Source organism: Ammodytes marinus, assembly GCF_949987685.1.
Source record: "Ammodytes marinus genome assembly, chromosome: 3".
In the NCBI taxonomy this organism is placed as follows: Eukaryota; Metazoa; Chordata; class Actinopteri; order Uranoscopiformes; family Ammodytidae; genus Ammodytes; species Ammodytes marinus.
This window is the reverse complement of record NC_137232.1, coordinates 17514677-17542032: the sequence shown is the minus strand read 5'-3', so window position 1 is coordinate 17542032 and position 27356 is coordinate 17514677. Positions and strand designations below refer to the sequence as shown.

At 43.1% G+C, this 27356-nt stretch overlaps 1 protein-coding gene across 1 annotated transcript in view; it reads right to left on the bottom strand.

Annotated features, from left to right (window-relative positions):
- Window positions 1–27356, bottom strand: part of robo2 (roundabout, axon guidance receptor, homolog 2) — a 174248-nt gene that overhangs the window by 11704 nt on the left and 135188 nt on the right. Inside the window, exons 14-23 of the mRNA XM_080053968.1 lie at window positions 26889–27010; window positions 24849–25080; window positions 21054–21178; window positions 20783–20954; window positions 19521–19709; window positions 15015–15057; window positions 10684–10808; window positions 9401–9670; window positions 4066–4225; window positions 1772–2035 (exon numbers count right to left, since the gene is read on the bottom strand). Coding sequence (XP_079910094.1) covers window positions 1772–2035; window positions 4066–4225; window positions 9401–9670; window positions 10684–10808; window positions 15015–15057; window positions 19521–19709; window positions 20783–20954; window positions 21054–21178; window positions 24849–25080; window positions 26889–27010 — 1702 coding nt within the window. The remainder of the gene's footprint in view (window positions 1–1771; window positions 2036–4065; window positions 4226–9400; window positions 9671–10683; window positions 10809–15014; window positions 15058–19520; window positions 19710–20782; window positions 20955–21053; window positions 21179–24848; window positions 25081–26888; window positions 27011–27356) is intronic.

Below are 27356 nucleotides of genomic sequence, written 5' to 3'. Positions count from 1 at the left end.
AAAGTGGTGAAAAGTGGCAGCAATTAAAAGGAATAAAGTACAATATAGTCTAATTAAAACAGTTACAAGTAGAGTTTGGCAGATCCAGGATAGTCTGTTTAAATTGGCCAAAGGATATGAATGTATTTAGTTTAATTTTTAGCTGTAAGTTGGTCCAGGAGTCGGGGGCACTGAAGCTAAAAGCTGTCTTTCCCAGCTCAGACCGGGCTTGTGGGACATAAAGCATAAGCATGTCAGTGGAGCGGGTTTGATAAAGCCCATCTGAAATGTGCAGCATTTCTGTTAAATAACGAGAAAGCTTCCCAGTCAAGGCTTTGTAAATAAAAATGTGCCAATGTGCGTCACATCTCTCTTTAAGGGAGGACCACCCAACCTTTTCATATAAGAGACAATGGTGTGTGTCATAAGTCAACGGGAGCAGGTCAAAATAAACATTTCACAACATAACTAAACGCTCCTGTGTGCTTGTTGGGTACTTTTTACCACATTATGCTGCGCTCTATATTTCTACACGTTACGTAATTTTAGAATCAAATACATACTGGAAGGAGACCAGACGTCAAGGGCAGTTCCTGATTTATTTCCAGTTTGTGTTTAATTCTAAAATGATATAAAGTGTAAAAATATAGAGCGCGACCATGCACACACAGTTACAGAAAAGGTTTCTGAAGCCTTTTCTTGAGCCGGAGGCAAAGTCGAAAAGATAAAAATTAAAAATGTTGAACTATTCCTTTTAAGACCTCTTTCATGTGTGAAGCGCATAATGCATTTGGACAATTCCACTAATTGTAGTGTGCAGCTTGCATGCTAACACAATGACCCACTAATTGCTGCAGTAGATGGTACAAAGGCACGCTCTCCAGGCCTGCCGATACATGGCTGTCACCTCAGTGGCAGCCCGCTTTGCAGTCAGCCGCGTTTGTTTGAGCAGTGCAATGTCTTTGACGTGTTTTGCAGTGGGAATTGGTTGTAATTACTGGCCCTCTGGTGTTGTCAGGGATGCTCTCTAACCAACATAGTCATTACTGGGTAACATGACAACTCCTTCCTGACAAGGCTTCCCTGTCTCCCCCCTCCCCACTTCACTATTATGAATGAACGCCAGCCTCCCATTCTCTCCGCGTCGCAGACAGAATGAAGCATGGCCTTCATCTGACTTGCATGAGGACAACAACAATGGAATGTGCCGTATGGGTGTGTAGGGGGGAGTAAACAACCCTGGGTAAAGGAATTGTGTCTGTTAGAGTGAGCAAAATGCAGTAGTCGCCTAAGTGGTAGCATGGGCCCATTAAAATGAAATGATTAATGGGTTTATCTCCACCACACACACGGTTGACATGAAGAATACCGCAGGACCAAAATATAAACCCGGCAGCAATACATGCAGAACACAATGTACAGGAGACATTTTTAAAATGGCAGCAATGCATAAATGATCAACTGTAACAATATATCTTAGAAGATAGATAGTTGATGGAACTATACTATCAGATATGAATATTAAATAAAAGCAAAGTATCTAATTGAAATCTGTATACTGCTGTTATTTCTTTGTTTTTTAAATATTATTTTTTGGCATTTTTATGCTTTATTAGACAGCTTTGGAGAGACAGATGAAATGGGGCAAACCACGGCCCGGATACAAACCCATGGTCTGCTGCTTCTGAGGACTGAGCCTCTATAGGGCGTCGCTCTAACCACTACACCACGAGCGCCCCCCCCCCCCCCCCCCCCCCCCTGTATACTGCTGTTTTAATTCTGCATTGTTTACCATGATTGTTTCGCCATGTCCATTTGGTACGCTCTGGTCAGTTCATCCAAATGGGACTGTAGCATGGGCTGCATCTCGTCCCGGGGAGAAGGGGTGAGTGTGGCGGTGGACTGCTGGCCAAAGGACACCGCCGCTGGGGAAGAGGCCACCCCTCTGATGGGTGGAGTGGGAACCCTCTCCTCCTCTTCCTCCAGCTCATCCTCCATGCCCTGGTGAAGATAGGTCTGTACTGGCATGGGCGGCCCCCAACCATCACTCTCATACCTGGTGTAAAAAGAGAGATGTTTACTCCACAAGCATTCTCACGGGAATTGTGTTTGCTATCTTGAGTCTTTTTTAAGAGCTGCAACACATAGCTGCAGTATTTGTACTACTGATTCATTGACATAAGCAAAATCTGAAAATATTAGGGGGGAAAAATGCCCATTATGATTTCCAAAAGCCCTAGGTGGCATATTAAGATGTCTTGTTTTACCCGACCAACAGTCCCAAGCCCCCAAGACGTTAAATATACTTTCATAGATGATAAAGAAAAGCATTACATCCACACACAACTGAGTAGCTGAAATCAAACTATTTGCAAATTAATTTCTTCTTTCTTCTGAATCTATCAGAGATATTAGACATGGCTCATTTATTTAAAGGCTACACCAACAAGATTTTTTTTTTTATTTCATATGGACTGACACAGAACTACAATAATATTTAGTGATATTGCCAATCTCTCCTAATGAAACAAACATAAAAAGGGAGGAAAGAGCATTGAGCAGAGAGCATAAAAATAAAAATAATGTAAGAGAAAATCCTACATGCCAACATAGAGCTTTGTGACCTTGTTCAACTTTTAGAAGAATTTGTTCTAGGACAGTCCTGATTGGAATTACAGAGGCAGTCAGCCCTCACTTCCTCATCGCTGTGCTTATACATGCTGAAATAATACTAGCCATAAAGGAAATGTTCATTAAAGAAATTTGTCGGTGCACACTCCATAGGACATAACTGTTTTAATCTGCTGCCATTAAGGGGTGGCCTTAGATTTACAGTGCACAGGACTCTTCATTTGCCAGATAGCCTATTAAAGCAGATGACTCTACAAGATTGGAAATGGGAGTAAGGGAACCTAGCACCTACTGGACCACAGAGAGAGACGTCCACTAAACACTTAAATACACCTCGGTTACTTTGCACCTATGGCGAGTATGTTTGACCTTCTATTGGACTCACTACGCTACTATAAATGTTAAAAATACGTCAGCTTATTTTGAAAGGTCATGTTATTAGTGGAAAGATCAACAAAAAAATGGATTGGTATTGCATCAAAGATCTATACAACCTAAGGTTTTTCCATCATTTTCAGGTGGAAAATACTAGCATAAATCCAGGATTCTGTCTCACTCTTTATGAAACAATGCAATTATGATTTTTTTCCCCTCGTGGAATTCAGCAAATAGATTAATCCAACCATCTGTGTGTCTATGAGCCAGTAGCAGCAGGAGATTGCTCGAAAATTGTTTTTTTTTCAGCCATTTATTTTCCAGTCATGAAGTCTTCCCATAGATTGAAGGAGGATCAGCAGATAGTTGGATCTGCAGCCATCTGTATATGAGTTTTCTGTGAGAGTCTGTGTGTGTGTGTGTGTGTGTGTGTGTGTGTGTGTGTGTGTGTGTGTGTGTGTGTGTGTGCGCGCGCGTGTGTGTGTGTGTTTGGCTGCCTGGGGAGACTGTACACACATTGATCCCTCGCTTTTCTCCAGATGTACTGTAGTACAAAAATTAGCTACTGAGAAAACAGAGCTGAACCCTGTTATTACACACAGCAATATGTGGTGCTGCTCACATTGGCAAGCACCGTCTTGTTTGTTCTAGAAAGAAAAACACTCAATTCTCTCCTACTGAGGTAGTCAGAGGAGAAGGAGGCAGACATATCGCTATAGATAAGCAAGGCAAGCTCAAATGCTTATACAACATAGATGGCATAATTCTATTATTGTATTTTATACTGGCCTTCCCCGTGGTCTCTACTGCCATTCTACAATATTTCAACATTAACCCATTGATGCCTGATGCTGCGCGACAGACAGGAGATACATGTTGCGTCGCGCAGCATCAGACATCAATGTGTTAAGAAATCAAATAAGATTTCAAATAGAAAGTAAAAAAAAAAAGATAAAATGGCAACTATATAACACGCACCAATTTTTTTAATGCAACAAAATGTGTATGTTTCTGTGATTCTGTTTCGATCTGTTGATATCTCAATAAAGTGGTTTGGATTTTGTAGTGTAGTATACATACCCTCCTCCGTCATGCATGTCATTGGGATAAAGGTCCATCTCAGTCCCAGGGAGGGGGTGGATAGGGGGAGGGGGCAGGGGAACATTGGCCCAGTTGGACCCGTTGGCTTTGCTGGGTTTGGAGCCAGCCTTGGTCTTCTTCTTCTTTCCTCCCTTTCCACCTGAAAGAGTAAGGGATTTATTTATGAAACACAGTCATCGACGATTAGATTTTAAGATAAAAAAAACTATGAATAACTAATTTACAGATGCTGCTTTTGCCATGTGAAAAATGTGCATTTTACCAAAAGTCAATTTAATCCAAGCATGCTAGTTATATTACAAATCCATTTGGACAACATTTCAGCATACTGTTTTGAAAATCACACACATTTTCAAACACACCATTTCTATGGGCTCCTGCCTGTACTGTAAGTGCTTCCACTGAGAAGCTCAAGGCCGCCTGATGAAAAGCGTGCTTCCATTGATTAATTGGCTGAAAAGCCTCAAATCTCCATAGAAACAGGAGAGAACGGCAGTAAACGAGGCTGAGCCAGACCTTTGTGCCTCACCCATCCCTCAGTGTCCCCCCCTTTGACACCAGGCTTTGGGTTCCACAATGAAATATCTCACTTCGCAGCATCGCCATAATGAATGGCTTGTGTAGTGTCAGTGTGTCCCTAATGGAATTCACTGAGAGTCTATTACTACTTTCATTTTCTTTTATTACATCGGAGAGCCGCTAACCCCATCCATTTCCAGTCATATCCCTCCCAACACCATGGTTTTCCTCTGGCCCATCCATCTTTATAAATCCGCCAAGCCAGGTCAATACTGGGTTTTATACAATTTTTCATCTTTAAAACACATTTTACTTCAACCCAAACTTGTTTTAAAGTTGAGTTATAGTATACACATTTCCCTGAAGATGATGACACTGTTGGAAAATGTCCTCATTTTAGTGTTTGATCCCACAATTTAAAACAGTAGTCCATGTTGTTCTGAAGCGTATGAAAGCAAACATTACAATGTCCTACATTTAAGAGCAAGAACATTTTCAATTTAAGCATATATTGAGGAAGAAAGAAACATATTTTTCATTTTTGAATGGTAATGATATCTTTTGGTATGAGCTCTTTCGGTAACTATTTAGTTTGTGGTATTTCTGGAAATATACTATAAAAATGTCCATAAAGGCAAGAGCGTGCTATTTTTTTTGTAATTCAATGGGCTTTACGGAAAAATCCTTTACAAAATGTGCATCTATAAGTCCATTTGTGTCAAGCTGAAGTGCCTCTCTACCTACAAACATGTGACATCTCAATCCAGGAAATAACCCCGAAAATGACGTCACCAGGCAAAACAGACTACGGGAAACCTTCTCTGGGAAACTGTGTTAAATATATTTATATCCGTCATCTGCCGGTTAGTATTTCAAGCCAAAGGTATGTAATCATTTTTCACAGTGCCTCAAAAAAGCTGGCAATACTGCATCTTGTGCAATGCAACATAATGCACTCAAATGTAATCTAATAAACTCACTTGACTCTGGTAAAAAGTAGATCCCTGTCATCATAAGACATTGTGGAGAAGCAATGACTTACATTTCTATCGATTTTCATGGGAGCCAAATGGTAGAGAAATAAGAAACTGTGAAATTGGTTTTAAGTCTAGAAAATTCAGACGATGTTACTATCCTGAATATTATACGGCATTCACCAGCAAAAAAAACAAAAAAAACAACAGCCGTTAAAGATGGGCATGGTAAAAAATGCCCGGGGAGGGAGGAAATATCCGACATTAGGAGATAAAAAGGTGTTGGAATAGGATTAATAACAAATGGAAGTAATAAAGGAAACAACAGTTAGCCCAAGGCAGGCAACAGCACAGTGTAAGTATAGTCTACAAGTAATTGGGTTTCCTAATCGTTCCTCTGGGCGACGCTTGACTTTTACCAATAAATGGTGAGCTGACGTGATTGTTCAATCATCCTTAGTCCCTCCACATAAGACCAGCCATCAATATTGTAAATGAGCCTCTTCTAGGGAAGGATGGTTTGGCAGTGGAATTACAACAGCTCACCCCAAATATGAAAAATACAGAGAGGCGCTGTGGCTAGGAGCTATATATGAATTACACAGCAAAGCCATCTCCTCTGACAAAAAAATAAAATAAAAAACGGGGCCTCTCTTCAAAGCGGAACTCATACTAAATATAGATTCAGCATTGGGTATTTTTACCCAAGGTTTTGGGCGCTCCCGGCCTATAACTGCAGGGCTGCATAGCCTTGAGCTTGGTGCGTTGTTTTCATTGGGTGCGTCAGTGCTGAGTGGGGGAAGCCACAGAGCAGAGGCTCTAGAAAGAGACTATGCATTCAGATATAACTCATGAGTGGGAGAAGAATCACTCCAAAAAAGACATAAAAATAACCAAAAGTCATGTATCATCACTTTTTTAGCTTAGCTTAGAAGAAAAAAAACCCAACATGTTACATAATGAGATGAGATGCATATATGGAGAGAGCAGGATCAGAGCAGGTCACATAGGCTACACCCATGGACTGCACATAATCATGGAATATGTGGAGGCACAGTGTGAAGGGAGTACAGGGAGTCCTCAGGGGTCTACAAACTGCCACAGAAAACACAGAAACAGCAGCAACCTCTTCCCTTCTACACCAAGAAAGGTTTTAATGAGCAGCTTCATGTCCCCAGTGGAGATCCATGCTGCCATGAAAGCTGCTCTATTTCTGTTCCTTTTCATCCTGCTCTCTCCTCCTTCAGACCTGACATTCATTATTCTTTCCCCCTCCTTAGAGGGAGAGAGAGCAAGGCGCTGTAACTTCCAACTTCTCTCCCTTTTAAATGCTGAGCTTACTTTGGCGGAAGTCTGAATCAAATCATAGCTTATGCTAATTCAGTGTGCAGCATCTTCCATACAGAGTAGTATATACACATCTTGGCACCTATCTCCTGTTAAATAAGGCAACAGGTCTAATGAATACCATTCTGTTAATTCATTCATCTGTATAGCATTATTAATATTGTTTGATGTATGCTTATTTATGTTTTGTGAGCCCAGAGTTAAAATGAGAAGATACATACAACTAATTTAGAAATACCTCTATGCTAGATACGCTAAAACCAGCAACCCATAGCATTACGACTGGCGGTAGGGGGGAACAGCTGGCTAACCTGGACAGTTTTCTTAACTTTAGACAGAGCCAGGGTAGCTGTTTCCCCTTGCTTCCAGTCTTCATGCTGAGCTAAGCTAACTAGCTGCTGGCTGTAGCTTCATATTCAACAGAGATGGGGTGAAAAGGATATTGATTTTCTTATGTAGCTCTTGGTTAAAAAGTGAGTATTTCCCAAAATCCCTATAGCTATTCCTCCAAAGCACATTTTCTTATACTGTTCAATATCCCTATTTGTTAATTACGTTTCTCGTAGCCTGATGAAATTATAATGTACCAAGCCCATTCAGAGCCCATTCTGAGTAACCTGCGTGTCTCTATGAAGCCTGTAAGGCATGGTCACTTCAAATCATTTTCTCTAGCCCACTGTGTGCCGGAGCATTGAATAAGAGACCAGTTAGGGCAGTAGCTTGTAACTAGATAAAAGAGAAGGAGGGAGGGAGGGAGGGAGGGAGGGAGGGAGGGCAGGCATAGGGGCTGCCTTGGTGTCCTATAAATGACATTGTAATTCTCTGAACATGGGTTTTAGTGTAGTCAGCCACCATTAGGAGAAGAGGGAAAAAGGGAGGTATTTTTGCCACGTTACCCAGCCAAGCATCTCTAATGGTGTGTGTGTGTGTGTATGTGTGTGTGTGTGTGTGTGTGTGTATACAAAGTCCACTCTGTCTGAAAGACTCCCTCTGCCCCTATTGCCGTCTGCTCACTCGCACAGTGAGAGACAAAGCCTTTACGAGGACTGGCAGTGATGGCAGAAAGAAACTCAGCATTATCACTTGCAGCCATATTCTGTCAGGAGCTCATGGTTCTATTCTTTCTCACTGATTTGAATGTCATGTTTCTTTATGCTCCAATAAGCCTACGACTCCTATCCAATATCACAGCATGGCTACATTCAGCAGTAGCCTGCTGTACTCATCATAACCCCACATAACTAGAACAATACTTTAAAGCATTCACATTTGGGAGCCGAGTGAGCAAAGCATCTGCGGTGAGGGATAGGGACTGTGCTTATATAATTGAACTTAGATGTCAGGTTAGTACATGCAAATAACAGATCAATAAAGCAATTAAGACATCAGTCAATCATAAAGCCAAGCGGCAGAACCCCGGAGAGTGTCCCGGTTTCCTTTTTTTCCAAGATCCACTGCTGCATAAACCAACCTGAGAGGCTGCCGCTTCGCTCTGAGCTGTTGTGAGAGCTGGTGGTGCTGAAATCTTGTGATTGGTTGTGTGGTATTCTATTAGACAATCCATCGGCCAACCGGTAGTCGGGAATGAAAAGGAGGGCTACAGTGGGGGTTAAAGGGCAAAAATCACAGTGGCATCAGGTGATTGGCAGTTAGCACAAGCACATGCAAACATGCAGTTAGAGGCAATAAGCAAGCAGGAAATATTCAGGATACATATAAGGTGCACACATTCAACCTCTCATTCACTGATGTGTAGGCGTTGTCGGAGATAGTAATTCAATATTTGTCCCCCATCTTTAGAGATATAATCATACTTAATCATATGAGACCATACCTCTTAAAATAGTAGCAGGGAGAAGAAGAACAGTAATTCTTAAGAATAGATTGCATCAAAGGGACTATGTAGAAACTATAACTGATCTGTTTTAGACTGTTGGGAAATGAGATCATAAATATGTATTAGAACACAGCCGAGAAAGACTCATTACACCTTAAGTATGAAACTCCACCCGGCTTTACAAAATCCTGCATCAAATCCACGGTAATTAATATGGATTATTGTCTTAAATATTAGTCAAGCTAAAATGGATTGGCAATTACTCTGAAACTGAAGGAGGAGTGGTACCATTATGAAAAAAACCTGCAAGAAAATGGATGGATGGCTTAACCACGCTACTCCTTCACAAGATGTTTATTCAACCTTCGAGAGTAACCAAGATTGTGTCTGCAGGGGGAAGGATTACTCTTTTTTAAGACAACTCCCCCAACCACAGTGGCTATACGTACAAAGGCCTCCGAGGCCGTCTTGTTATAACTATAAATGTGTGGCTTGTGATCTTTTGAGGTCGCGGGATAAGGACAATCTCTGGAGCAGTATAATATAATATATACATACTTTGACCTCACACATGTCCGTGACAACATCCCCAAAAGAACATCGCCATTAACAGAATGACTATCTCAGTGTAACGTACTGCTGCAGGAGTTCTTGTCGGGCAGGGAGTAGCCCAGGTTGGCCATCTCCTGCTTGGCCTGGAGCGAGGCCTTCCACTGGGCCTCGGGAAGGTCCACAGCCAGCTCATGGATGCTGCTGGAGTGGAGGATCTGAGTGGTGGCATAGGGAGTGGCCTGGGAGCCTTGGCCAGGGCTGTTGTAGTTGGCTTTGGTGGTGAAGTCTATGCTGCTGTAGATGGCTCCGTCGGAGAGCATGGTGCCCGTCTTATCCCCTTGCCCTGTGGGGAGGTCTGAAAAAGGTTAAGGGAGTGGGTTAATACTTACTTGTTTATATATACAGTAGCTATAGAGATACTTGAGAGTCTGAAAATAAGAATTATCATATTATTATTAACAGGATATATGCCCTCTGAAATAAATGTTCATTTCATCTTTAATCCCGGAGTTTAAAAATAAATAAATCAAAGTTATTTGGCAGAACAGATAAAAGTGAGAAGGAATATCCCTGACTGTACATCAGGCTGAAGATACCTGGCTCTCAGGATTGGAGAGGATATGTTATAGAATTACAGTCTTGATCTTGGTGCTTCCAGGTCAGCTCACATCATAAGAAACAACACTAAACTGATTAGGATAAAATAATCATTATCCCAGCTATTTATGCAGCCCTCCCAGTCAAGGTGTTCTGTTTCCTCTCTACATCTGTGGATATCTCACTCCCCTCCCTTCTCTGTTATGGGATAATACTGCTGCTCCGCCTGCGTGTTTGGTGATAGAGGGAGAGAGAGGGAGAGAGACACCTAGGGAAAGCGTGAGCAGACTCTCTGTGTAGTGCATGGTTTGCATGCCCAGTGAAGGGGGGATGATGTAGAGCTGTGGCGGAAGTGTCCGCATCTGCGCCAGTCAAGCTGCGCCTGTCCTTCACGACTGGTTGCTCAAGACCATCCTTTCAAACAGCCACCCAACCCCCTGCTCCTCTGCCCGTCTCTCTCCCCTCACACATTCTCTCACTCTGAGCTATGGGCTATGACACCAGGCTGGACTATTTGCCATTACTCAGCCTGGTGACAGTAGAGGAGGCCCTGCTGTTAATGTTCTAGCTGTCCTCATATGTGATATATACATGTATACCCTAACACACCCTGCATTATGCATATATGTTTACATCCTGCATGCATAGATCTGCATATATGTACAAGATGAACAACCGGAGCACTGGAAGAATATAAAGGAAGGCAGGCAGTCATCTTTCATCTTGTATGGCCCTTTGATAAAGAACTGGGGACACCACCAAGGCACTCACCTCCTCGGCCAAAGTTACTCAGGTCATTGGGTCCTCCGGAGCTGCTGTTGACAGGCAGGCTGGCTGGCCAAGAGTCCGCTAACCAGGGGTAGCCTGGGTCGCTGGCATTCAGCAAGCCCGGCCGGCTACAGGCAGAAACACAGGAAGAAACGCTAGGTTAACAGAAGCTGTGAAATGACATTAATACCCAAGCTTTTTGTGAAAAAAACATCCCCAGTTAGTTATTATGAGCAGTTTAATTCTGCATTACATTACCGGATTCAGAAATAATTATAACAAAACAAGACAGCAATCAGTAGCAACGTGAAGACAAAAAAGAAAAAAGGAATCAAACATGTGTTTAAATGTTTGTGCACGAGAATGTGTGTTTGTGTGAGATAAGCTCGCCATAAGCCACGGAAGCTAATGAAACAATTCAGGAGATAGGGGGAAAATACTGTACGGATACATTTATTCTCCCCGCAAAGTTGAAATTCCTTCAGGCAAACACAGCCCTTTATCTCTCTGTTTCTCCTGCTGTGTCTTTGTCACATTTTTCGGAGTTATTAATGCAAAAGCACACCGTGGAGATGCTAATGCATGCGTTCGCTCTCTGCACACATGTGCAACGGTGCATGCGGGCACCAACATTTATACGCTCTTTAGTCATTAATATCTTGCTCATTCTGCTGGGTTTTCCCATCAACCCCGTGTGGTGATGTCCAGACAGTCTAAGTCTTATTTGATGAGACGTCAAGCCTAAGCCCTGGCCCCACCATGATACCCCCCCCGACCCACTTGTGGGATGCCTGCATATGGGAGAGGACGGCCCCATTTAACAGGTGTTGTGTCCCTTCTGAGGGGGCCAGAGCCATAAAAAGCAGCCATTAAGACTTTAACCTGTCATGGGTGACTGCTGGGAGGCCATTAGGGCCACTTTACTGTACAATCACGTCTGAGCCTCGTTACCATGGGTATAACACAGATGGAGTTAAATGAGAATGAGAGATGGGAGTTAAATGCCTTTGTTTGTGTGTCACTCCATTGATTCATCATACCCCACTTGTTTACAATGACTTTGCATTAAAATGGGATAAACGTGAATTATCGCAAAGAAACTGAAGGGACATATAATCACTGGTTTACTTTGGTGGAGGAATGACACAAACTACTCAAATTCGAATCAGTCAAAACACCCTCAAATAATATATTACGTATTTGGCTGCGGGTCTCTTTTATTCATTTCCCCCCTGAGAAATCACACCCTGCAACGATCAGACAAGCACCACATGTGATGAAGCGGATAGTGTCTTCAGGAGCACAGCACACACCCCACTGTCAGTGCTGTATGTAGCAGACAAACAGATACACATGTCTGTGCTCTGAGAAGCTGCATGTGGATCACAGTAGCCAACAGTCAAGCTTGCTTGCTTTTTGTGTCTTCGCTTCAGTGGTGTGACATTTTGGCTCTGAGGGACTGGGAGAAAGAGTCAACCCCTGAGGACAAGGGCAGGTAATGGGCGTGCTGCGGTCACTCTCTCGCTCAGCCACAGGTTCTAATGAGTAGAGCAGTTCCCCAGTCCAAATGAACTGCAGCCTTGGCAAGCCGAAGAGCCCTGGCTGTGGTTCCTGAATGCCAAAACAGGCCCTCGGGGGAGACAAGTCATTCAAATTGATGGCTGTGCATCAGACAGATGCACTTTTATAGGGTAATACATCTCTCCCTGTCCTTCCACCACTACCACCGTTTCATGGCTGCCATGTTCCCTCACTTTGCCATCATTCTCTCTCGCCATACCATCTTTCCCTAACCCTATTCTTCCTATTTTGTTTAATCCCTTATACAATTCCACCTCTTATTTTGCTGTTGCCTCTTGTGAGCTTAGCATCTGTCAGACAAAACATACCAAGCAGCTTAAAAAAAGAAAAGGACATTGTTATTTTTTATTTACTACAGCAAGACTGCACTACCAATGCACACTGTCTAAAGTAAAAAAAAACATGCCTGTCTCATTTCCTGTCTCACTTTGTCCTATGTGCCCCAGTGGGTCCTCCCCCAGCCCACCAGAGAAAGACCATTTGAAAGAGAAGGAGCTGACAGTTGGAATGGCTGCATCGTCCTTGTATTCATCACGCAGCAGTTTCTTGCTAAGGATAATTAGAAATAAGACTGATTCCTACAGGGTATATTTGTTATATATATATGTGCGTGCTTTTGTGTGTGCGTGACTATGTTTGTGTGAGATGTTGGTGGAATGCAGAGTGGGTGGGGGTGGGAGGAGTCCAGGTCATTCGTCTAATGAAAAGTCAACACCTAACTTTTAATCCCTGCACCAAGCCTAGGATGGATGGCAACCTTGGCGAATAAAATTTGATTCGGAGCGTTTTCTCTTCCCGTTAGACATTTCAGTTACTTGTGATGGGTAGGACACCATAAATACTGCCTCCGATGGCCTGACACTGAGCGCCCCATAAATAAGCCGAGTGAGAGATATTAATTCCAAAGCAACTTCATAAATCAGGGCTTTATGGTCCCACAGACCAGTAAATGGAATGTAGATTAAAAATCTAGACATTAGCTAACACTTAAGAGCTGTAGGAAACACAGATTACTTTCTAGATTAACTCTCAGGATAACATGCCGTTATTGAGCTTTCTCCATAGCAACAGCGTCAGTGAAACATGCTAACGGTCATCCTTAGCCCGTTCTAACCGCCTGTAGGAAAGGAACCTGCTGCACTAAAATATTGATCAGTGCCAGGATAGGAAGTTATTACTGCCTCCTAATTACCATCTCCCTATTGGCAGCGGGATAAGGAATGAGCTCTTATCGGCTTATATCAATTTCAATTGAGCAGCCAATGTCAAATCGTCCCAGGTCTACCAATCTGCAGCCTATTCATCTTCCATGAATCATTTATTTTGTGATCGATTAAGTGTAATTGTTCAGTCAGGACCATTTTGGCAGGAGCCAATGAGAAAGTGGAAACAGACGCGGCTTCATTTGCTATTGTCTAATTAATGCAATAAACATCGCATGTAACAAATGAACACATTTTCCCTCTGATACCCCCGCCACACATTTTCACTGTTTTGGGCAGATGGGCAAGTTGCAACATCTGGGATTTGATGGCACTCGAGTGACTAGCGGATCAGAGGCTCATGTTGGAAGAAGAGTTCCAGACTGCATCCCATTTCGGTGTTGCGGAAATTGTGGCAGTCGCTTCCAAACTGACTACAGATATGACAAATACAGAGCACCCCCCCCCCCCCCCAATACAGACATTTCAAATCCTATCTGCTGGAGTGAGAATCAGAATCGCTTATGTGGAAAATTGAAGGAAAAACACTACAGCAGAAAGTAGATGAGAAAAAAAGGCATGGCAAGTGGCGTGGCTAATTCATTGAGAGCGTGCTGGCAGCTCACGGAAAAAAAAAATATATAGGCACAATTGTCCATTGTGGCATCCAGTCATATATGCACAGCAGTAAGGGGTAAAATGAAGAAAAAGCATAATAAAATAAATATATAAATGCTGCAACCAGCTGCAGAACAGGCACATTTCCCAGAAGGCCAGAGACACACAGGGTCAGATTCAGTTGGCAATCTCTTGGCTGAGTGTTTGAGTTCTGGAGGCTTTACCTAGTCAGGTGTGATAAGCAGTAGATAGACACAAGCCCTGGGATTCTCTAGGGAACTATCTTGAATACCCACAAAGGCTCAGTAACTGGTGTCATTGAGATGTGCCCTGCTCTCTGTAGCCCCCTTCTTTCTCTTTCACCATGAACACACTGAAATAGAGCAGTGGCTTGTATTGGGGGGGTGCAAACGGGGGTACCTTCACACATCTCTCCCCTGGGTAATTATTTTTACATTATTACATGTGCTCAGATCCCAGCCGCCCACGCAAGGTGACAGGCAAATTTATCACTCCAGAGGGCTTTCCGGGTTGCCTGTAGCCAGCAGCCGAAGATAAATGACAAAATAAAAGCACTCTCTGCTTAAATTGTTTCTGTTAATTCCGCCGAGGAGATTTATGAGATCATTTATCGATGCGTGAAACGGAGATGTGGTAGAAATGTATATTTGCACGCCGGTTTGCATGGCAGGCACACAAACAAGGTATTGGTTATCTATCAATCTATCAGTCGTTTATCAGTGTTGGAATAAAGAAGCAGCTGGCTGTAAACGTATCGCAACGGCCATGGAGGAAAGGTTGCGGAAAGACGTGTAAAGCTTAGGACAGAGAGAATGAAATAATTATGACGTAAGATTTTTTTATTTATTTCCTTGCCATATGGCAATGGGAATATTGATCGCGGTTGTCATCTTTTTCTGGTCGGACACTCACCTTCCATTGCTCATCAGGCCGCCATCAACTCTCTGGAATGTCACTAAGGTCAGAAGAGAGAAAAAAAGACAAAGCCAGACATTAAGTTTCCCTAGTAGTATACATAGTAAACAACCATGATATATGTACATAATTGGACATAAGATTGTCTTTTCAGTAGTGTCCAGTTTGCCCTTGTGTGCTTCAACAGCGACATATTCATCTGTTCATTGGATTCCTCACGCGGCTAAACAGTTGATGGATTCACAAAGGGATGCAGATGTCCCCTCTGCGTCCAATGCCTTTCACGAAAATTAAAAGAAAAAAAGTGCAATGATGAGGATTGCATGTATTGCTTTGCATAAGTGGAGACGTCATATGCTCCTCAAGGACAAGACGGCCCCAATGAGCGGGAAGAATAATTTGTATCTTCTTCTTATTTTTTTTGCTGCTGAGTTATTATCAGATTTGTGATTAAATCTCAGCCAAAAAATGATTAGAAAAGGCAGCGGGCTCATTAATCACGTTGAGTTTTCTATCAGCGAGCCGTACGTGGAGGCTGAGTTACTGATCCTTCCGGCATAGCAGTGCCCCCCCCCCCCAAGAAGCCATACATGTGGCCTGTTCCATTACCGTGATCTGTAGATAACAGAAGGCTTGCTCTTTGTCAGTGGCTAGTAAAAAGAAAAAACTCCACGGCTAAATGTGAGGGACTGTGAAAGATCTCCATTTCATCTCTGTTCAACGAGCGTGATGACAGAGCAGCGGCGTCGCAACTTCTAAAGCGTGTAAGATCTTCAGTGGATCACAGGGGAAACACACAGAGAAGCAGCAAGAGTTTTTGTGTAAATCACCTCATAGTGATGAGAGGAGAGAGGGGGAAAAAAGAGAGGAGGGTGAAAAAAAGAGTACTGGTTTACTCGAGAGAGCGAGAGAGAGAAAGAGAGGCTGTTAGTAATTTGGCTCATTTGTTCCACAGATGGAGATTAAAGAGAGGAGGAAGGAGGCCGAAACATTCCTCCTTCTCTTCTCTGTTTGATTTCCACAACAAGCCCGGGCCTGGGCCAGAGGGAGACAGAGAGAGAGCGGGGGCTTTTTTTTTTTCGCAGCTGACGCAGTATCACAGATGACAGGGAGAGGAAACTCCCACAGTAAGACTACAAAGCACAGTTAACAGGCCCATTTTAATGCATCATCAACATTACCTAAAGCTTGCTTAATCCAATTTCCTTCCCTCGCGAACAGGATTTCAGGGACTTTAAACAAGAGCAACATGATTTAAAAAGTAATTCTAATAAGTAGGTCTGAACAGTTCATAGTGTATTTACAGCATTAAGGTTTAAGCGGCCGTATGGCAGCAAGTGGAATTAAAATACTTACTGCAAAGGAAAGTTTTTTTAACACAGATAAAAAAAAAACATTGCAGGTCTGCCACAATAAAATATATTACTTTGACAGCTCCAGACAGAGTTGGCATTCCCTGTTCCGTCATCATAGCTAAAGCCCTTTTTTTTGTTCCACCATCAACAAACTAGCAGTGGAGAATTATCTCTGTGGTTTGAGAGAGAGAGAGAGAGAGAGAGAGAGAGAGAGAGAGAGAGAGAGAGAGAGAGAGGACTAACTGACAGGAGAAGGAGGTGTGGGCGAGGGGAGGGGAGGGGAGGGCTGTGCAGCGGGGAGGCCTCTGAAGTCCCTATCTGTACTCGGGCACATTTCTGGGCTGCTGTGTGTGGAAGACTTTCATGTTAGCCAGAGTGACATAGCGGCACATAGCTGTGTGCTTCTCTCGCCTCCGTCTTTTTCCAGATAAGCACTTTCTCCAATATGAATACAGATTAATCCCCTTTAATAAGCATTAAGGGGTTGGGGGGGTGTGTGTGTCGGGGGGCATAATCAGCGTATAAAAATTCCATCAAATCTCCTTCTCCTGCTGGCCACGCGCCTCAAGAGTGTGGTGATTTACCCTCTCCTGTACCGACAGCTTTAGGAGTCGGAGACAGGACACTCTAGATACATCAACTAATTGTCAATACAGAGAAGAGTGGTGTCGTTAAGATCCTTCAGCCAAATTCTGGCTCGTGTCCTAAAAATCACCTCACTCTAACTCTATAATCTTGTGCTTTATTTGACCTTGTTTTGTGCTCGCCACCGCCAAAACAACTCTCTTAGTCTCTGAGATAAGTTTGCTTCATTTCTGGCCCGCGCACAGGTGTGCTCTCAATTTAAAACCAGACAAGTTTCACTAACATATTAATGTGCTCCGTAATCTGTTGTTGCAGCTGCTGAGGAAAAGGCCAGAGTAAATTGGGTTTTTGGCTGTAGGCTGAGGGCTCCACAGGGACGGAGCACATGGCTACATGTATACTTCACCAAAAACTGTTATTAGTTAGGGTTGTTAGTAAGTCCAGGAAACAGAAGGGGAAGGGTAATGCGCTGACCCCTGACTCATAGTACCACAGCTTTTGAATAAGCCTTATACTATACGCTACATAGGCCTCGAGGTGTACTTTACAAAATAATCTGTAACACCTTTTTTTAATTCATACGAGAATTGACAGACTACTTTTATTTCAGTCCCCTCCATCAGCAGGCAGAGCAATTAAGTATAGTGTTGCTGCCACTCAGCATTCAGCAGTGGGCAGATGGTGATAATATAACACTGTTACACCCTTCAAACGAATAGTTAATTTTAGTCCAGACCAAATATGAATAGTCTCAGTAGTTGGGAAAATGTTCACAAGTATAAAAGAAAACTTCAAAAGGAAGGAAAGAAGGAAAAAAAAGGGGGGGGGGGTAAACGACACCAACCAGCTGCCTATAACTGACACCTATGGAGAACAGAAATGAGCATTATGACACCATCCCAGTCTTGAATAGAAAACAAAGATGAAAAAGGTTATTGGAAGAAAAGGGAAAGGGAAAGTCTCATCCGGTGCCACAGGACTGCCACAAATAAAGATACAAAATAAACAGGATGGAACTCATTCAAAATCAGGTAGACACAGAAGCAGACATACACACACACAAATACAACACAATATGTAAATAAGGCTGTAGTAAGCTCAGCAGGGAATAGAGGGCTTAGGTTTGCAGGGCTCTGGTCGTGGCTAATACAACATTTCGATTTTCTTTGACTTGTACGTTTGCTTTTGTGGTTGGTTAAATTGCCATCACGGGTTACAAAGTTTGGGTTAGCTTTAGCATTAGCCACGACCATCAGTCTGACAATCTAAGGGTATATATACTGTAAAAGGGCAGGATGAATCTGCATGATGGGGGTGAGGAGACGGGACAAATGAACAGTACCTGCAGGGGTGAAGGTGAAGGACTGAACTGCAAAACAAGAAGACAGAGAAGTTGTGTGTTAAAAGCCTGCAGAGATAAGCAGTGCTTTAGGGGGGGGGGGGGGGATCTGCACACCGGGGACAGCGGTCAAGCCAGGGGGAGGTGCAGATGGGTGGGAGAATGTTAAGACCACCATCGTCACCCAGTGTGCAGAGCGACAGCCAAGAAAGCAGCCGGCTCAGAGGCAAGGTGTACAGACTGTGACAAACACACCAAAGGACAAACACAAACACAGAAACGGTACAACAGAAATGACACTGTAATAATAATAATAATAATAATAATAATAATAATAATAATAATAATAATAATAATAATAATCAATATTATTATTGTCTCCGTTGTATATTTATTTTGATAAGTTTACTATGTGTTTTTTGAAAATCGACTTAGGACAATGCTTATACAAAAATAAAAAATAAATGCCACTTTAGATGCTCTTTTTGATTTGCTCAAAATAATAAGGGAAAAAACTGTTGCATATGTAATGCGCTTCTCTTGGATTTCTGTTTGATAAAAAAACTTAGTGGGAGAACATTGTGTTGCACTGACTGCAGCAGTTCATTGCCATGTTGCTCTCTAATTAAATCTTGCACCCTTTGGCAGTGTGTGTGTGTGTGTGTGTGTGTGTGTGTGTGTGTGTGTGTGGGTGTGTGTGTGTGTGTGTGTGTGTGTGTGTGTGGTACTCAGTGGTTTGCTGGTATTGACTGGTCGGGTCAGTCAGTGAGATGTCGGGGTCAGTGTGTGTGTGTGTGTGTGTGGGAGGAGAGCTGGAGCGACTCCAGCTTTCAGTGACCAGCAGAGAGTCCAGTCTGCCCACTCAGCTCAGGCCACCCCGGGCTATTAACCAACACCGTGGGTGGATTTGGCAAAAAAAATTAAAAAAAGTACATCCCCTCTGGACATGATTCGCGCCTGACATCTGTCTCAGAGTTGAGCTTTAACACTGTATCCATCTCAACCCTCACTGCTAGCAAATATCTACAATAGGGCTTCAATCAAAGCTGCACTGATTAAGACTGAAAGATGATAGCTTATTTGGAAATAATTAATTTAATTAACAATAGAAAAAAAAAAAGGTGACGTGCGGAATCATTTTTTACGCTGTTGCTGAGGCACAAAGAGCAGAATGTCAGTGTAGATTTACATAGGTTGACTATGAGTTTCTGATGTATGTCTAACCTGCGTAGTTGCTCAGACCCTTTCTCTTCTTTCTCCTCCAGTAGAGCCAGATGCTGAATCCCATAAGGATGACCCAGCACGCCCCTCCGATACCGGCGATAAAGGCGGGCTGTTTCACCACGTCGGTGATCTGTTCCGTGATGCTGTTGTTCCGGTTCCCATGTATAATCACGTCGCGGAACTCTTTACCTGAGGGCAAAGGAAGGGATAAACAGGCAATATTAATGGGGCGCTGGGGGGGGGGGGGGGGGGGGGGAATAACAATGCTGTTGTGTGTGCATGATTTCAAGGTGAAAGTTACACACAGACAGTCCATGTCGTACTTGACAATGTTCCACTTTCTCACACAAACAACCTCCATAGATACATCAAGAGAGAGCAAGGGCAAGATTAAGTTTAAAGAAGGTAGAGGTCTGGTGAGCTGATATTATTGACCGGAGGAGCAGGACATGGATCTTAAAGTTGTGCAGAGAAATATATTGTACGGTCTGGAAAGGACAAAGCCTAAAGAGCTTATAGCAAACCCCCAGGTGAGCAGGGTGTATGCTTAGCTCACTCACTAATTCACTCCATTGCAGATAAAACACACCATGTGAAATGAGACGGGAGAAGAACCCTGGCCTGTATTGATCTCCAATCGCAGTTCCCCCTGACTAGTTTGCTTGACGCTATTTCCTGGAGCATGATAAGACTCAGGAACAAATAGACACACACACACACACACACACACACACACACACACACACACACACACACACACACACACACACACACACACACACACACACACACACACAGTATAAGTGCATGCATTCAAATTTGTACAAATGCTGTTGATATATTTTATTACTGTGTGACCACACTCACACACATCCACAGACACACGCAAACACACGACATATTACGGCCGCGAGCTCGGGGCTCTGCTCTCGGAGATGGATTGTGTGAGTGACACTGGGGAAATAAGAACATGCTACAGGCCAAGCCATCAGTTATGGGTCAAATCAGGCACAATCTGCCTCGGCTCCACATAAATCAAATGTGGTCAGGCCACATATCAAAATAGCAGAATTTTAACACGATTATCCATTTGGCAATTTCCTAGCGTGTATTGAAGACATTCACACCATTGGTTCTTTGTGCTGAAAACAGCCACTAACACTGAAAATATATTATTTGTGAGGCACACTGAAGCTAACACAGGGGGAAACCTAAACAGGATGTGGAATAATTACGAATGCTATTTGTCAAACAATTCTTACCAATGATGATGGACTGGGGTTCGCTCTTGACGCCGACCCCTACGCTTGTGCTGGCAGCCACTTCCACGTGGTACACCACTCCCACTTGCAGCCCGCCTACCACCACTGAACGTATGGCTGCGTCCACCGTCTTATTTACATGGAAACGTGTCTCATTCCCTAGACACCAGATCTAAAGGGAAGGAGAGAGGAAGAGAAAGAGAGGCAAGTTGATTCCATTTGGCTTCTGTGAGAGTGAAATGAGAATCTTTGCTGACTCGCTGGTTCAAACCTTGTACTCCTGGATGATGCCGTTCTGGTGGTCTGGTGGAGGGGGGTCCCAGGAGATGCTGATAGAAGTGCTGTTCTGGTTTCCCACAGTCAGCACTGTTACCTGCTGAGGAGGGGCACTGGGAGCTGGGGAAAGAGCCACACAATTATATTTAAAGCCTAGTTGTACAAAAGTAGCACAGTAAAAAAGAAAAAATCAATATACAGAAAGTATCAAAGTTGGGTGTCTCTCAATAAGCTCTTAACCAAAGACTTGGTTGAAAATACATGTTCATTGATACTATAAAACTACACTCGTTAAAACACTGCTTTTTTACAGTCTCTTGGCTGTTTGACAGGACAGTGTGGGTGTGGCCGTATCAAACAGTGTCCATGGCAGCAGTCATTGTTTTTAAAGAAGGTGCTATAAATGCTGTTCAAAATACATATTGTGTACTCAGGACAAGAGCATAGCCCGCCTCATCTAAACCAATTTCTGTGTTGAGGTTGATCAAATTTAAATGCCAATAGCTTTAATTGGGACTCTTTATAGATGCTTACTATGATGCAACTAACTCCCCAAATTAAATAGTTCGAAGGATTTTGTGGATTGAGGTTTACGGGGGCTTTAATATAATACATATAATATATTTAATCCTTAGAAACAAGACTACTGAAATGCAGCGCAGTATCGTACATTGAAATGTGTTTCATTAGGGGCTCATAAATATGTACACAAACACACACACACACACACACACTTTTCTTAGGAATGTTATTCTTCTGGGATGTCACAGGTGGCTGAAAACTGTCAAGATGTCTCATTAGTGGGGGATTTACATGAAGACCAGGGCAAGTCTGACACGGCTGTAGCCTATCTTTTGACGTTTCACGATGATTTAATATCTCATCCTCTGCTCCCAGCCCGGTGGATTTGCACAGAGAATAGCGCTATTGATTTGGCAGAATGACGGCCCTGGCACAAGTCAAGCAAGTGCTCTCAGTCAAGCTAAGACTGCGGCACCGACTGAGCCCGGGTGGCAGGCGGGTCAAACAAGCGTATAGGATGAAGGGGAGACAAAGGAGGAAATATGAAAAAAATACATGTTCAGGGGGAAGAGGAAACAAGGTCTCAGTAAACATATTGACTGATTCCATCGATCCCCCCATGGCATGGAACTAAAGCCAGTGGGTAAGAATCAAGAGGGGGACGCTTCGGAGCGAGGACACATATAAATGAATCAGCTCTATCCACAGGCAGACGGAGAGTGGATAGAAAAACAAGACAAGTCCGAGGCTTTCATAAACCTCACTCACTCCTCTGTTGTTATTCTGATGGCAACACTCTTCTGACCCCCCACAGGGGGTAACACAGAGGAAAAAATAAATAACAGAGGAAATAACGTTTTAAAAATAATGTTTTCTCATTTCCGCAGTGGCTGGCTGGCAGCAGGGGGAGCGGCACCACAGCAGAATACTGACAGGTCAATTACTCCTGGGCTGCCTCTCTCTCCCCTCACCTCGCCACCGCTGTCCAAAATGGCACGTGTCACCCTGTAAATCTGCGCTCATCCCTCAATGCGATTGGCCACACCGGCTCCCCCAGAGAGCCAGAAAGAGGGCTCTGGCTGGCACTGTGCAAGATGAATGGCTCCAATAATGCACCCAACACCTTGGCCAGATTAGAAACAATCTACCAAAAAGGAGCATCTGATCAACCATCAAGCTCATGGCGGGGCTCTCAAACGGCCGCATTATACATCCAGGTGACAAAGTGCCGGAGTGGTTGCGTGGCAGCTATCAAGAGGCAATGTCAATTCAAAGTTAATGTTATGAATGATTTAGCAGCTGATTATCATGCATATTTTGCCGCTAAACAATACACATTTTTCATTAGGGGGGCCCTCGGAGGGCTGTGCTAATAGAGCCATTAGCGGAGTGATGTATGGCAGGCAAAGGAATGTGACCCCCGTCTCTAACGAACACACAGTGTCGGTGCTGCATGATGAAGGAAAAACAAACATTTCATATCCATAGAAAGAAAGGCCAATAATAGTTTATGTTAAACATTGGGGTCGTGTGTGGGAGGGAAACCGGCAGACCTTCCCCCCAGAGACAGCCGTCAATGTAGATGCATATTAGTCAACTACAAATGAACATTTATACCGACATAACTGATATCCCTTACCCGTAAATAAGCATTATTTTGCATAAAAGATGGGCCTCCATTCAGTGGGAATCAGATGGCAATCAGAGTTCATTTATCAGAGAGTAAGAGAATGCGTGTAAAAAAGAAGAGATAGATCACAAAGATGGACACATAATTGAAGCGCTGAGCGAATTTCAACCCTGAATCCGTCTGGACTTGCCCCCATGGATTCTCTTATTGTTTTAACTAATGGAAAACCTAGTTTTAATCAACCACTGAAAAAAGACTGCTCTATCCATCTAGCTGCCCTTCCCAGTAGTCCCAGGGTCGCTGAGGAGCCTAGAGCTGTGTGTTTGACGGGGTATCAGCTATGACCGGGCACAGCGGAGGGGTTGTGACAGAAATAGAAACTGGTGGAGCTCTCTGAGGGACTGGGGATGCAGATAGAGGAAGAAGCAGGGAGCGTTATCGGCATTGGGTAATAGCCGGGACATGCAGGGTTTCTGGAAAGTGAGTGGGTGTGCTGGCATGTATGTTTTTACTGTATGTGTGTGTGTGTGTGTCTGTGTGTGTGTGTGTGTGTGTGTGTGTGTGTGTGTGTGTGTGTGTGTGTGTGTGTGTGTGTGTGTGTGTGTGTGTGTGTGTGCGTGTGTGTGTATATTGGTGTGAAACTGTGTGTTGGGAGACAGCTGTAATGTGATGGCAGTTCCACTACACCAGTGCGTACTCTGTGGCTGGCCACAGGAGATATGGTCCCTCTGAGAGAGGGGAAAATAAATGGGCCTGTCACACGTACAGGATGTGAACTGTCTCCTACACATGCAAGCGTAAATATGTTGTGGCAACATGGGCTTTTGTCTTCAGTATAAAATAGTCTGTATTTGTCTTTTTTGTGCCGCTGTATGCATGCACTTTTTTTGTTTTATTTTTTTTTACATCATATCATACATTTGATTTTAGTTATACTTGAAGGTTGAAAGCAAGGCAGTTTCTGTGTTATTGGATGCATTTCTGTTTTGGCATGGGTCAAAATATTGAATTTATTCAAACGCAGACCAGTGTGTGTGTGTCTGTGTTTACGTGTGATAGTTGTCCACACTGCTCTGTAGCCTTGTCAGAGTCTGTGTGAATCAAGCTTTGGGCAACATATCATGTTCACAGGAGGAAGTGTGTGCTGTGTCCAATCACAACTCAGGCCTGTGGACTCTGGGTGATGGATTAGAAGGAGGTTGGCACTAACACCACCAATCACATATGAAAAAAACAGCACAGCAGGAAGGTCAGACGGACACAAACATGCGTGCACTCGCCCACACATGCATTCACACATACATGTATACCCCTCAGTTTTCACTATCAAAAGGAGGGAGGGGGCAGCGCAACCTGTGATATTATGACAAAAACTAACATGAAAACTAACTTCCTATGTGGTCATGTGTCAGCCATCATACCATATTTCAGAGAATGCTCCACAGTTTAGTTCACTAAGTTTTAATGTAAGAGAAACATTAACCTTGTTTAGAGCAAGGAGAGATGTATTGTACCAGGTTTGAGGTTCAATAATATATAAACAAGATATTATTTATTTATATTTTTTTATGAATCAGTATTACTCCTGACATAATCTACAAACACTCGTCAATGTTATTTTTTTCTTCTTCTTCATACCTTCTTCAGTGGTCCGTGCCGTCCTGGATTCACTGTCCATGCCTTGAAACTCGTTGAAATAAGGCCGGACCTTGATCTCATACACGATGCCCTTCTTGAGCGCCGAGAGGACAACGCTGCGCTCAGAGGGGACCTTCACATCCTGGGTCTGCCAGGGCCCCGGAGACGGCAGTCCTGACGTCTGCCTGTACACAACTCTGTAACCCTGGATGAACTGGGACTGACGATCCACCTGAGAAAAAGTCAAAGAAGACATTACTTTTCTGTATTTCCCTGCAAAACGAATTGTGCCGAGGAGATTGCTAGATGCTATCTCGGGCCTGCCACTAGATAATATAAAAGGGTGTTTTTTTTCTCTTGGCAATTGATTTCTTCCTCGCAGGATTGCATTCATGCCACTTTAGAGGCTGTTACTTGTATAATGGGCCCCCTTCATCACCAGCTATGACACACTTAGCTCAAATTAACACCCCGGCATTACCTCATACGCCCATCTCCCAGCCCAAAGTGTTCCCTCCTCTATTAAAAAGACTTTGCGTAGTGTCACCCTAAAGGCTATATGCATGTCTTATGTACTATAAATACTAAGTAGTGACTCTGGAAAGCAGGTCCCACCACATCTAAGATGGGTTGTGAGTATGGGAATGTCATACATCAACAAATACAGACACCCCAGGGGCATGGGGAGTAGACACAGCAGTGGTGATAACAGCAGAAATGTCCCATAGAAATGACGGACAGACTGGAAGTGTGAAAGCTCCCTGCAACCCACATAGGACCCCTCTCTTAAAACATGGGCCCATTTAGCTAGACAGAAAAAGCTGAATTTATGCAGAGCAGGAGCAGGCGCATAACTCATTGTAATGCCTTGTTAACAGTAGAAGAAGTGAGCTGGGCTTTCAAGTGGGTATATTAAGCAGCTGTTTTTTTGCCAGTGTAGCATGAGTAAATCAGCAAAATGGATGCATGACTTTTATTAATGGAATGATTTGGGAATTTAAAAGCTCTGTGAGAGTGGCCACTCTGTTTACTGAAAGGGCCCCTGATTGATTGGGTAGCCATGTTTTGCGTGGGTTGTACATTACAATCATAAAGCAATGCTTTAGCATTAAATTGGCCACCACGTCGTGGGGTGAGACTTATTACAGGGGTCAATAAACATGTCACCAGCAAAACTGCTAATGTGGGGCATTTGAAAATGGAAACAGGCCACTAAGTGAGGTGTATTGTAAATACCCGCACCCAAGCGATTTATAGCACCACAATCAAAATAAATCTTCATATTTACGGAATTAACACCTCAGCTTTCAATGGTTTACTATATAGCCAAAAAGTGTCCTCATTACCATATAATTAAATATAAAATGTAGCAGTAGCTCAATAAAACAGTCTAATTAGTGATATACTGTAATGTGCTGATTCTTGTGATTCTTGATATGTGAGATAAAATAGTAAGTGTGTATATTTGTACTGTTGTTCAAATGAAGATTAATCATCTCACGGCGCTAAGAAAACTGGGAATCAAACAATTTATTTCAATCTAATGTTATCGGCGCAAAATCTGTGTTTTAAGAGGGAAACAGCTGAAGGCAGGTGGAAGATTGATGAACAACCAGATATCTCTGACATCTCTTTTTGATGTGCTGTGTGGTTGAAATAAACTATTTCTCAGCTATTTGATGTTCACTTACTTTTAAGTCACCAATTACAATATTTCAAAGCTGCAGTCTCAGTGAACAACCAGACCAAAATCCCCTGACATAAAACAAAATGGTAGCCTCGAGGGAACACCTTTTAGGCTTCAAAAAGGCATTTTTTATTATCAACTATCCATCTTGACTTTATGACTCAATTTGACAAAATCAAAGACGAGGTATGCAGAGATGAAAAAAATACACATACAAATCTAACATTTGTAAATGTATATCTCAGTTCGTTCAGTGTCAAGGATTTAGCTGAGTACATTTAAATGATGGAATTGTGAAAGTTTAGTGTTGACTAGAGTTCTATCCTGTTTACAACAAGACAGGCTGAACTTACCGTCCACGTGACCTGAATGGTTGTGGGACTCAGGACAACTGGGTTGTGCAACCGAACGATGACCTCGCCGAGCTCCTTCTGTACATGCCTGTGGTCCACACCTTGAGCTGGAGGACTCATATCTATGAGAGAACAAGACACATAATAGAAGGCACACAATGAAATGTTTTCCCATCCTTCTCCACTTGTATTTCACAGAGTTACTTCAGTCCCTCACAATATACTTTGCTTCATCGCCATCACAAGTGAATGGTAAAAGAGTGACTGAATAGAGCAATCTCTCTCAACAAAGAAATGTGTACTCGGTGCTCACGGCTTCATTTGAAAAGAAGCTGTTGAGACTTCATCTGCATTGAAATGACCTCGTTCCATTTTTGCATTAAGGGACATGTCTGGTATGGAGAAAAGAAAGGCAGACTAGCGGCTGATGGAGTTCTTTAGATGTGTAACTTGTCTGCACTCACTGGG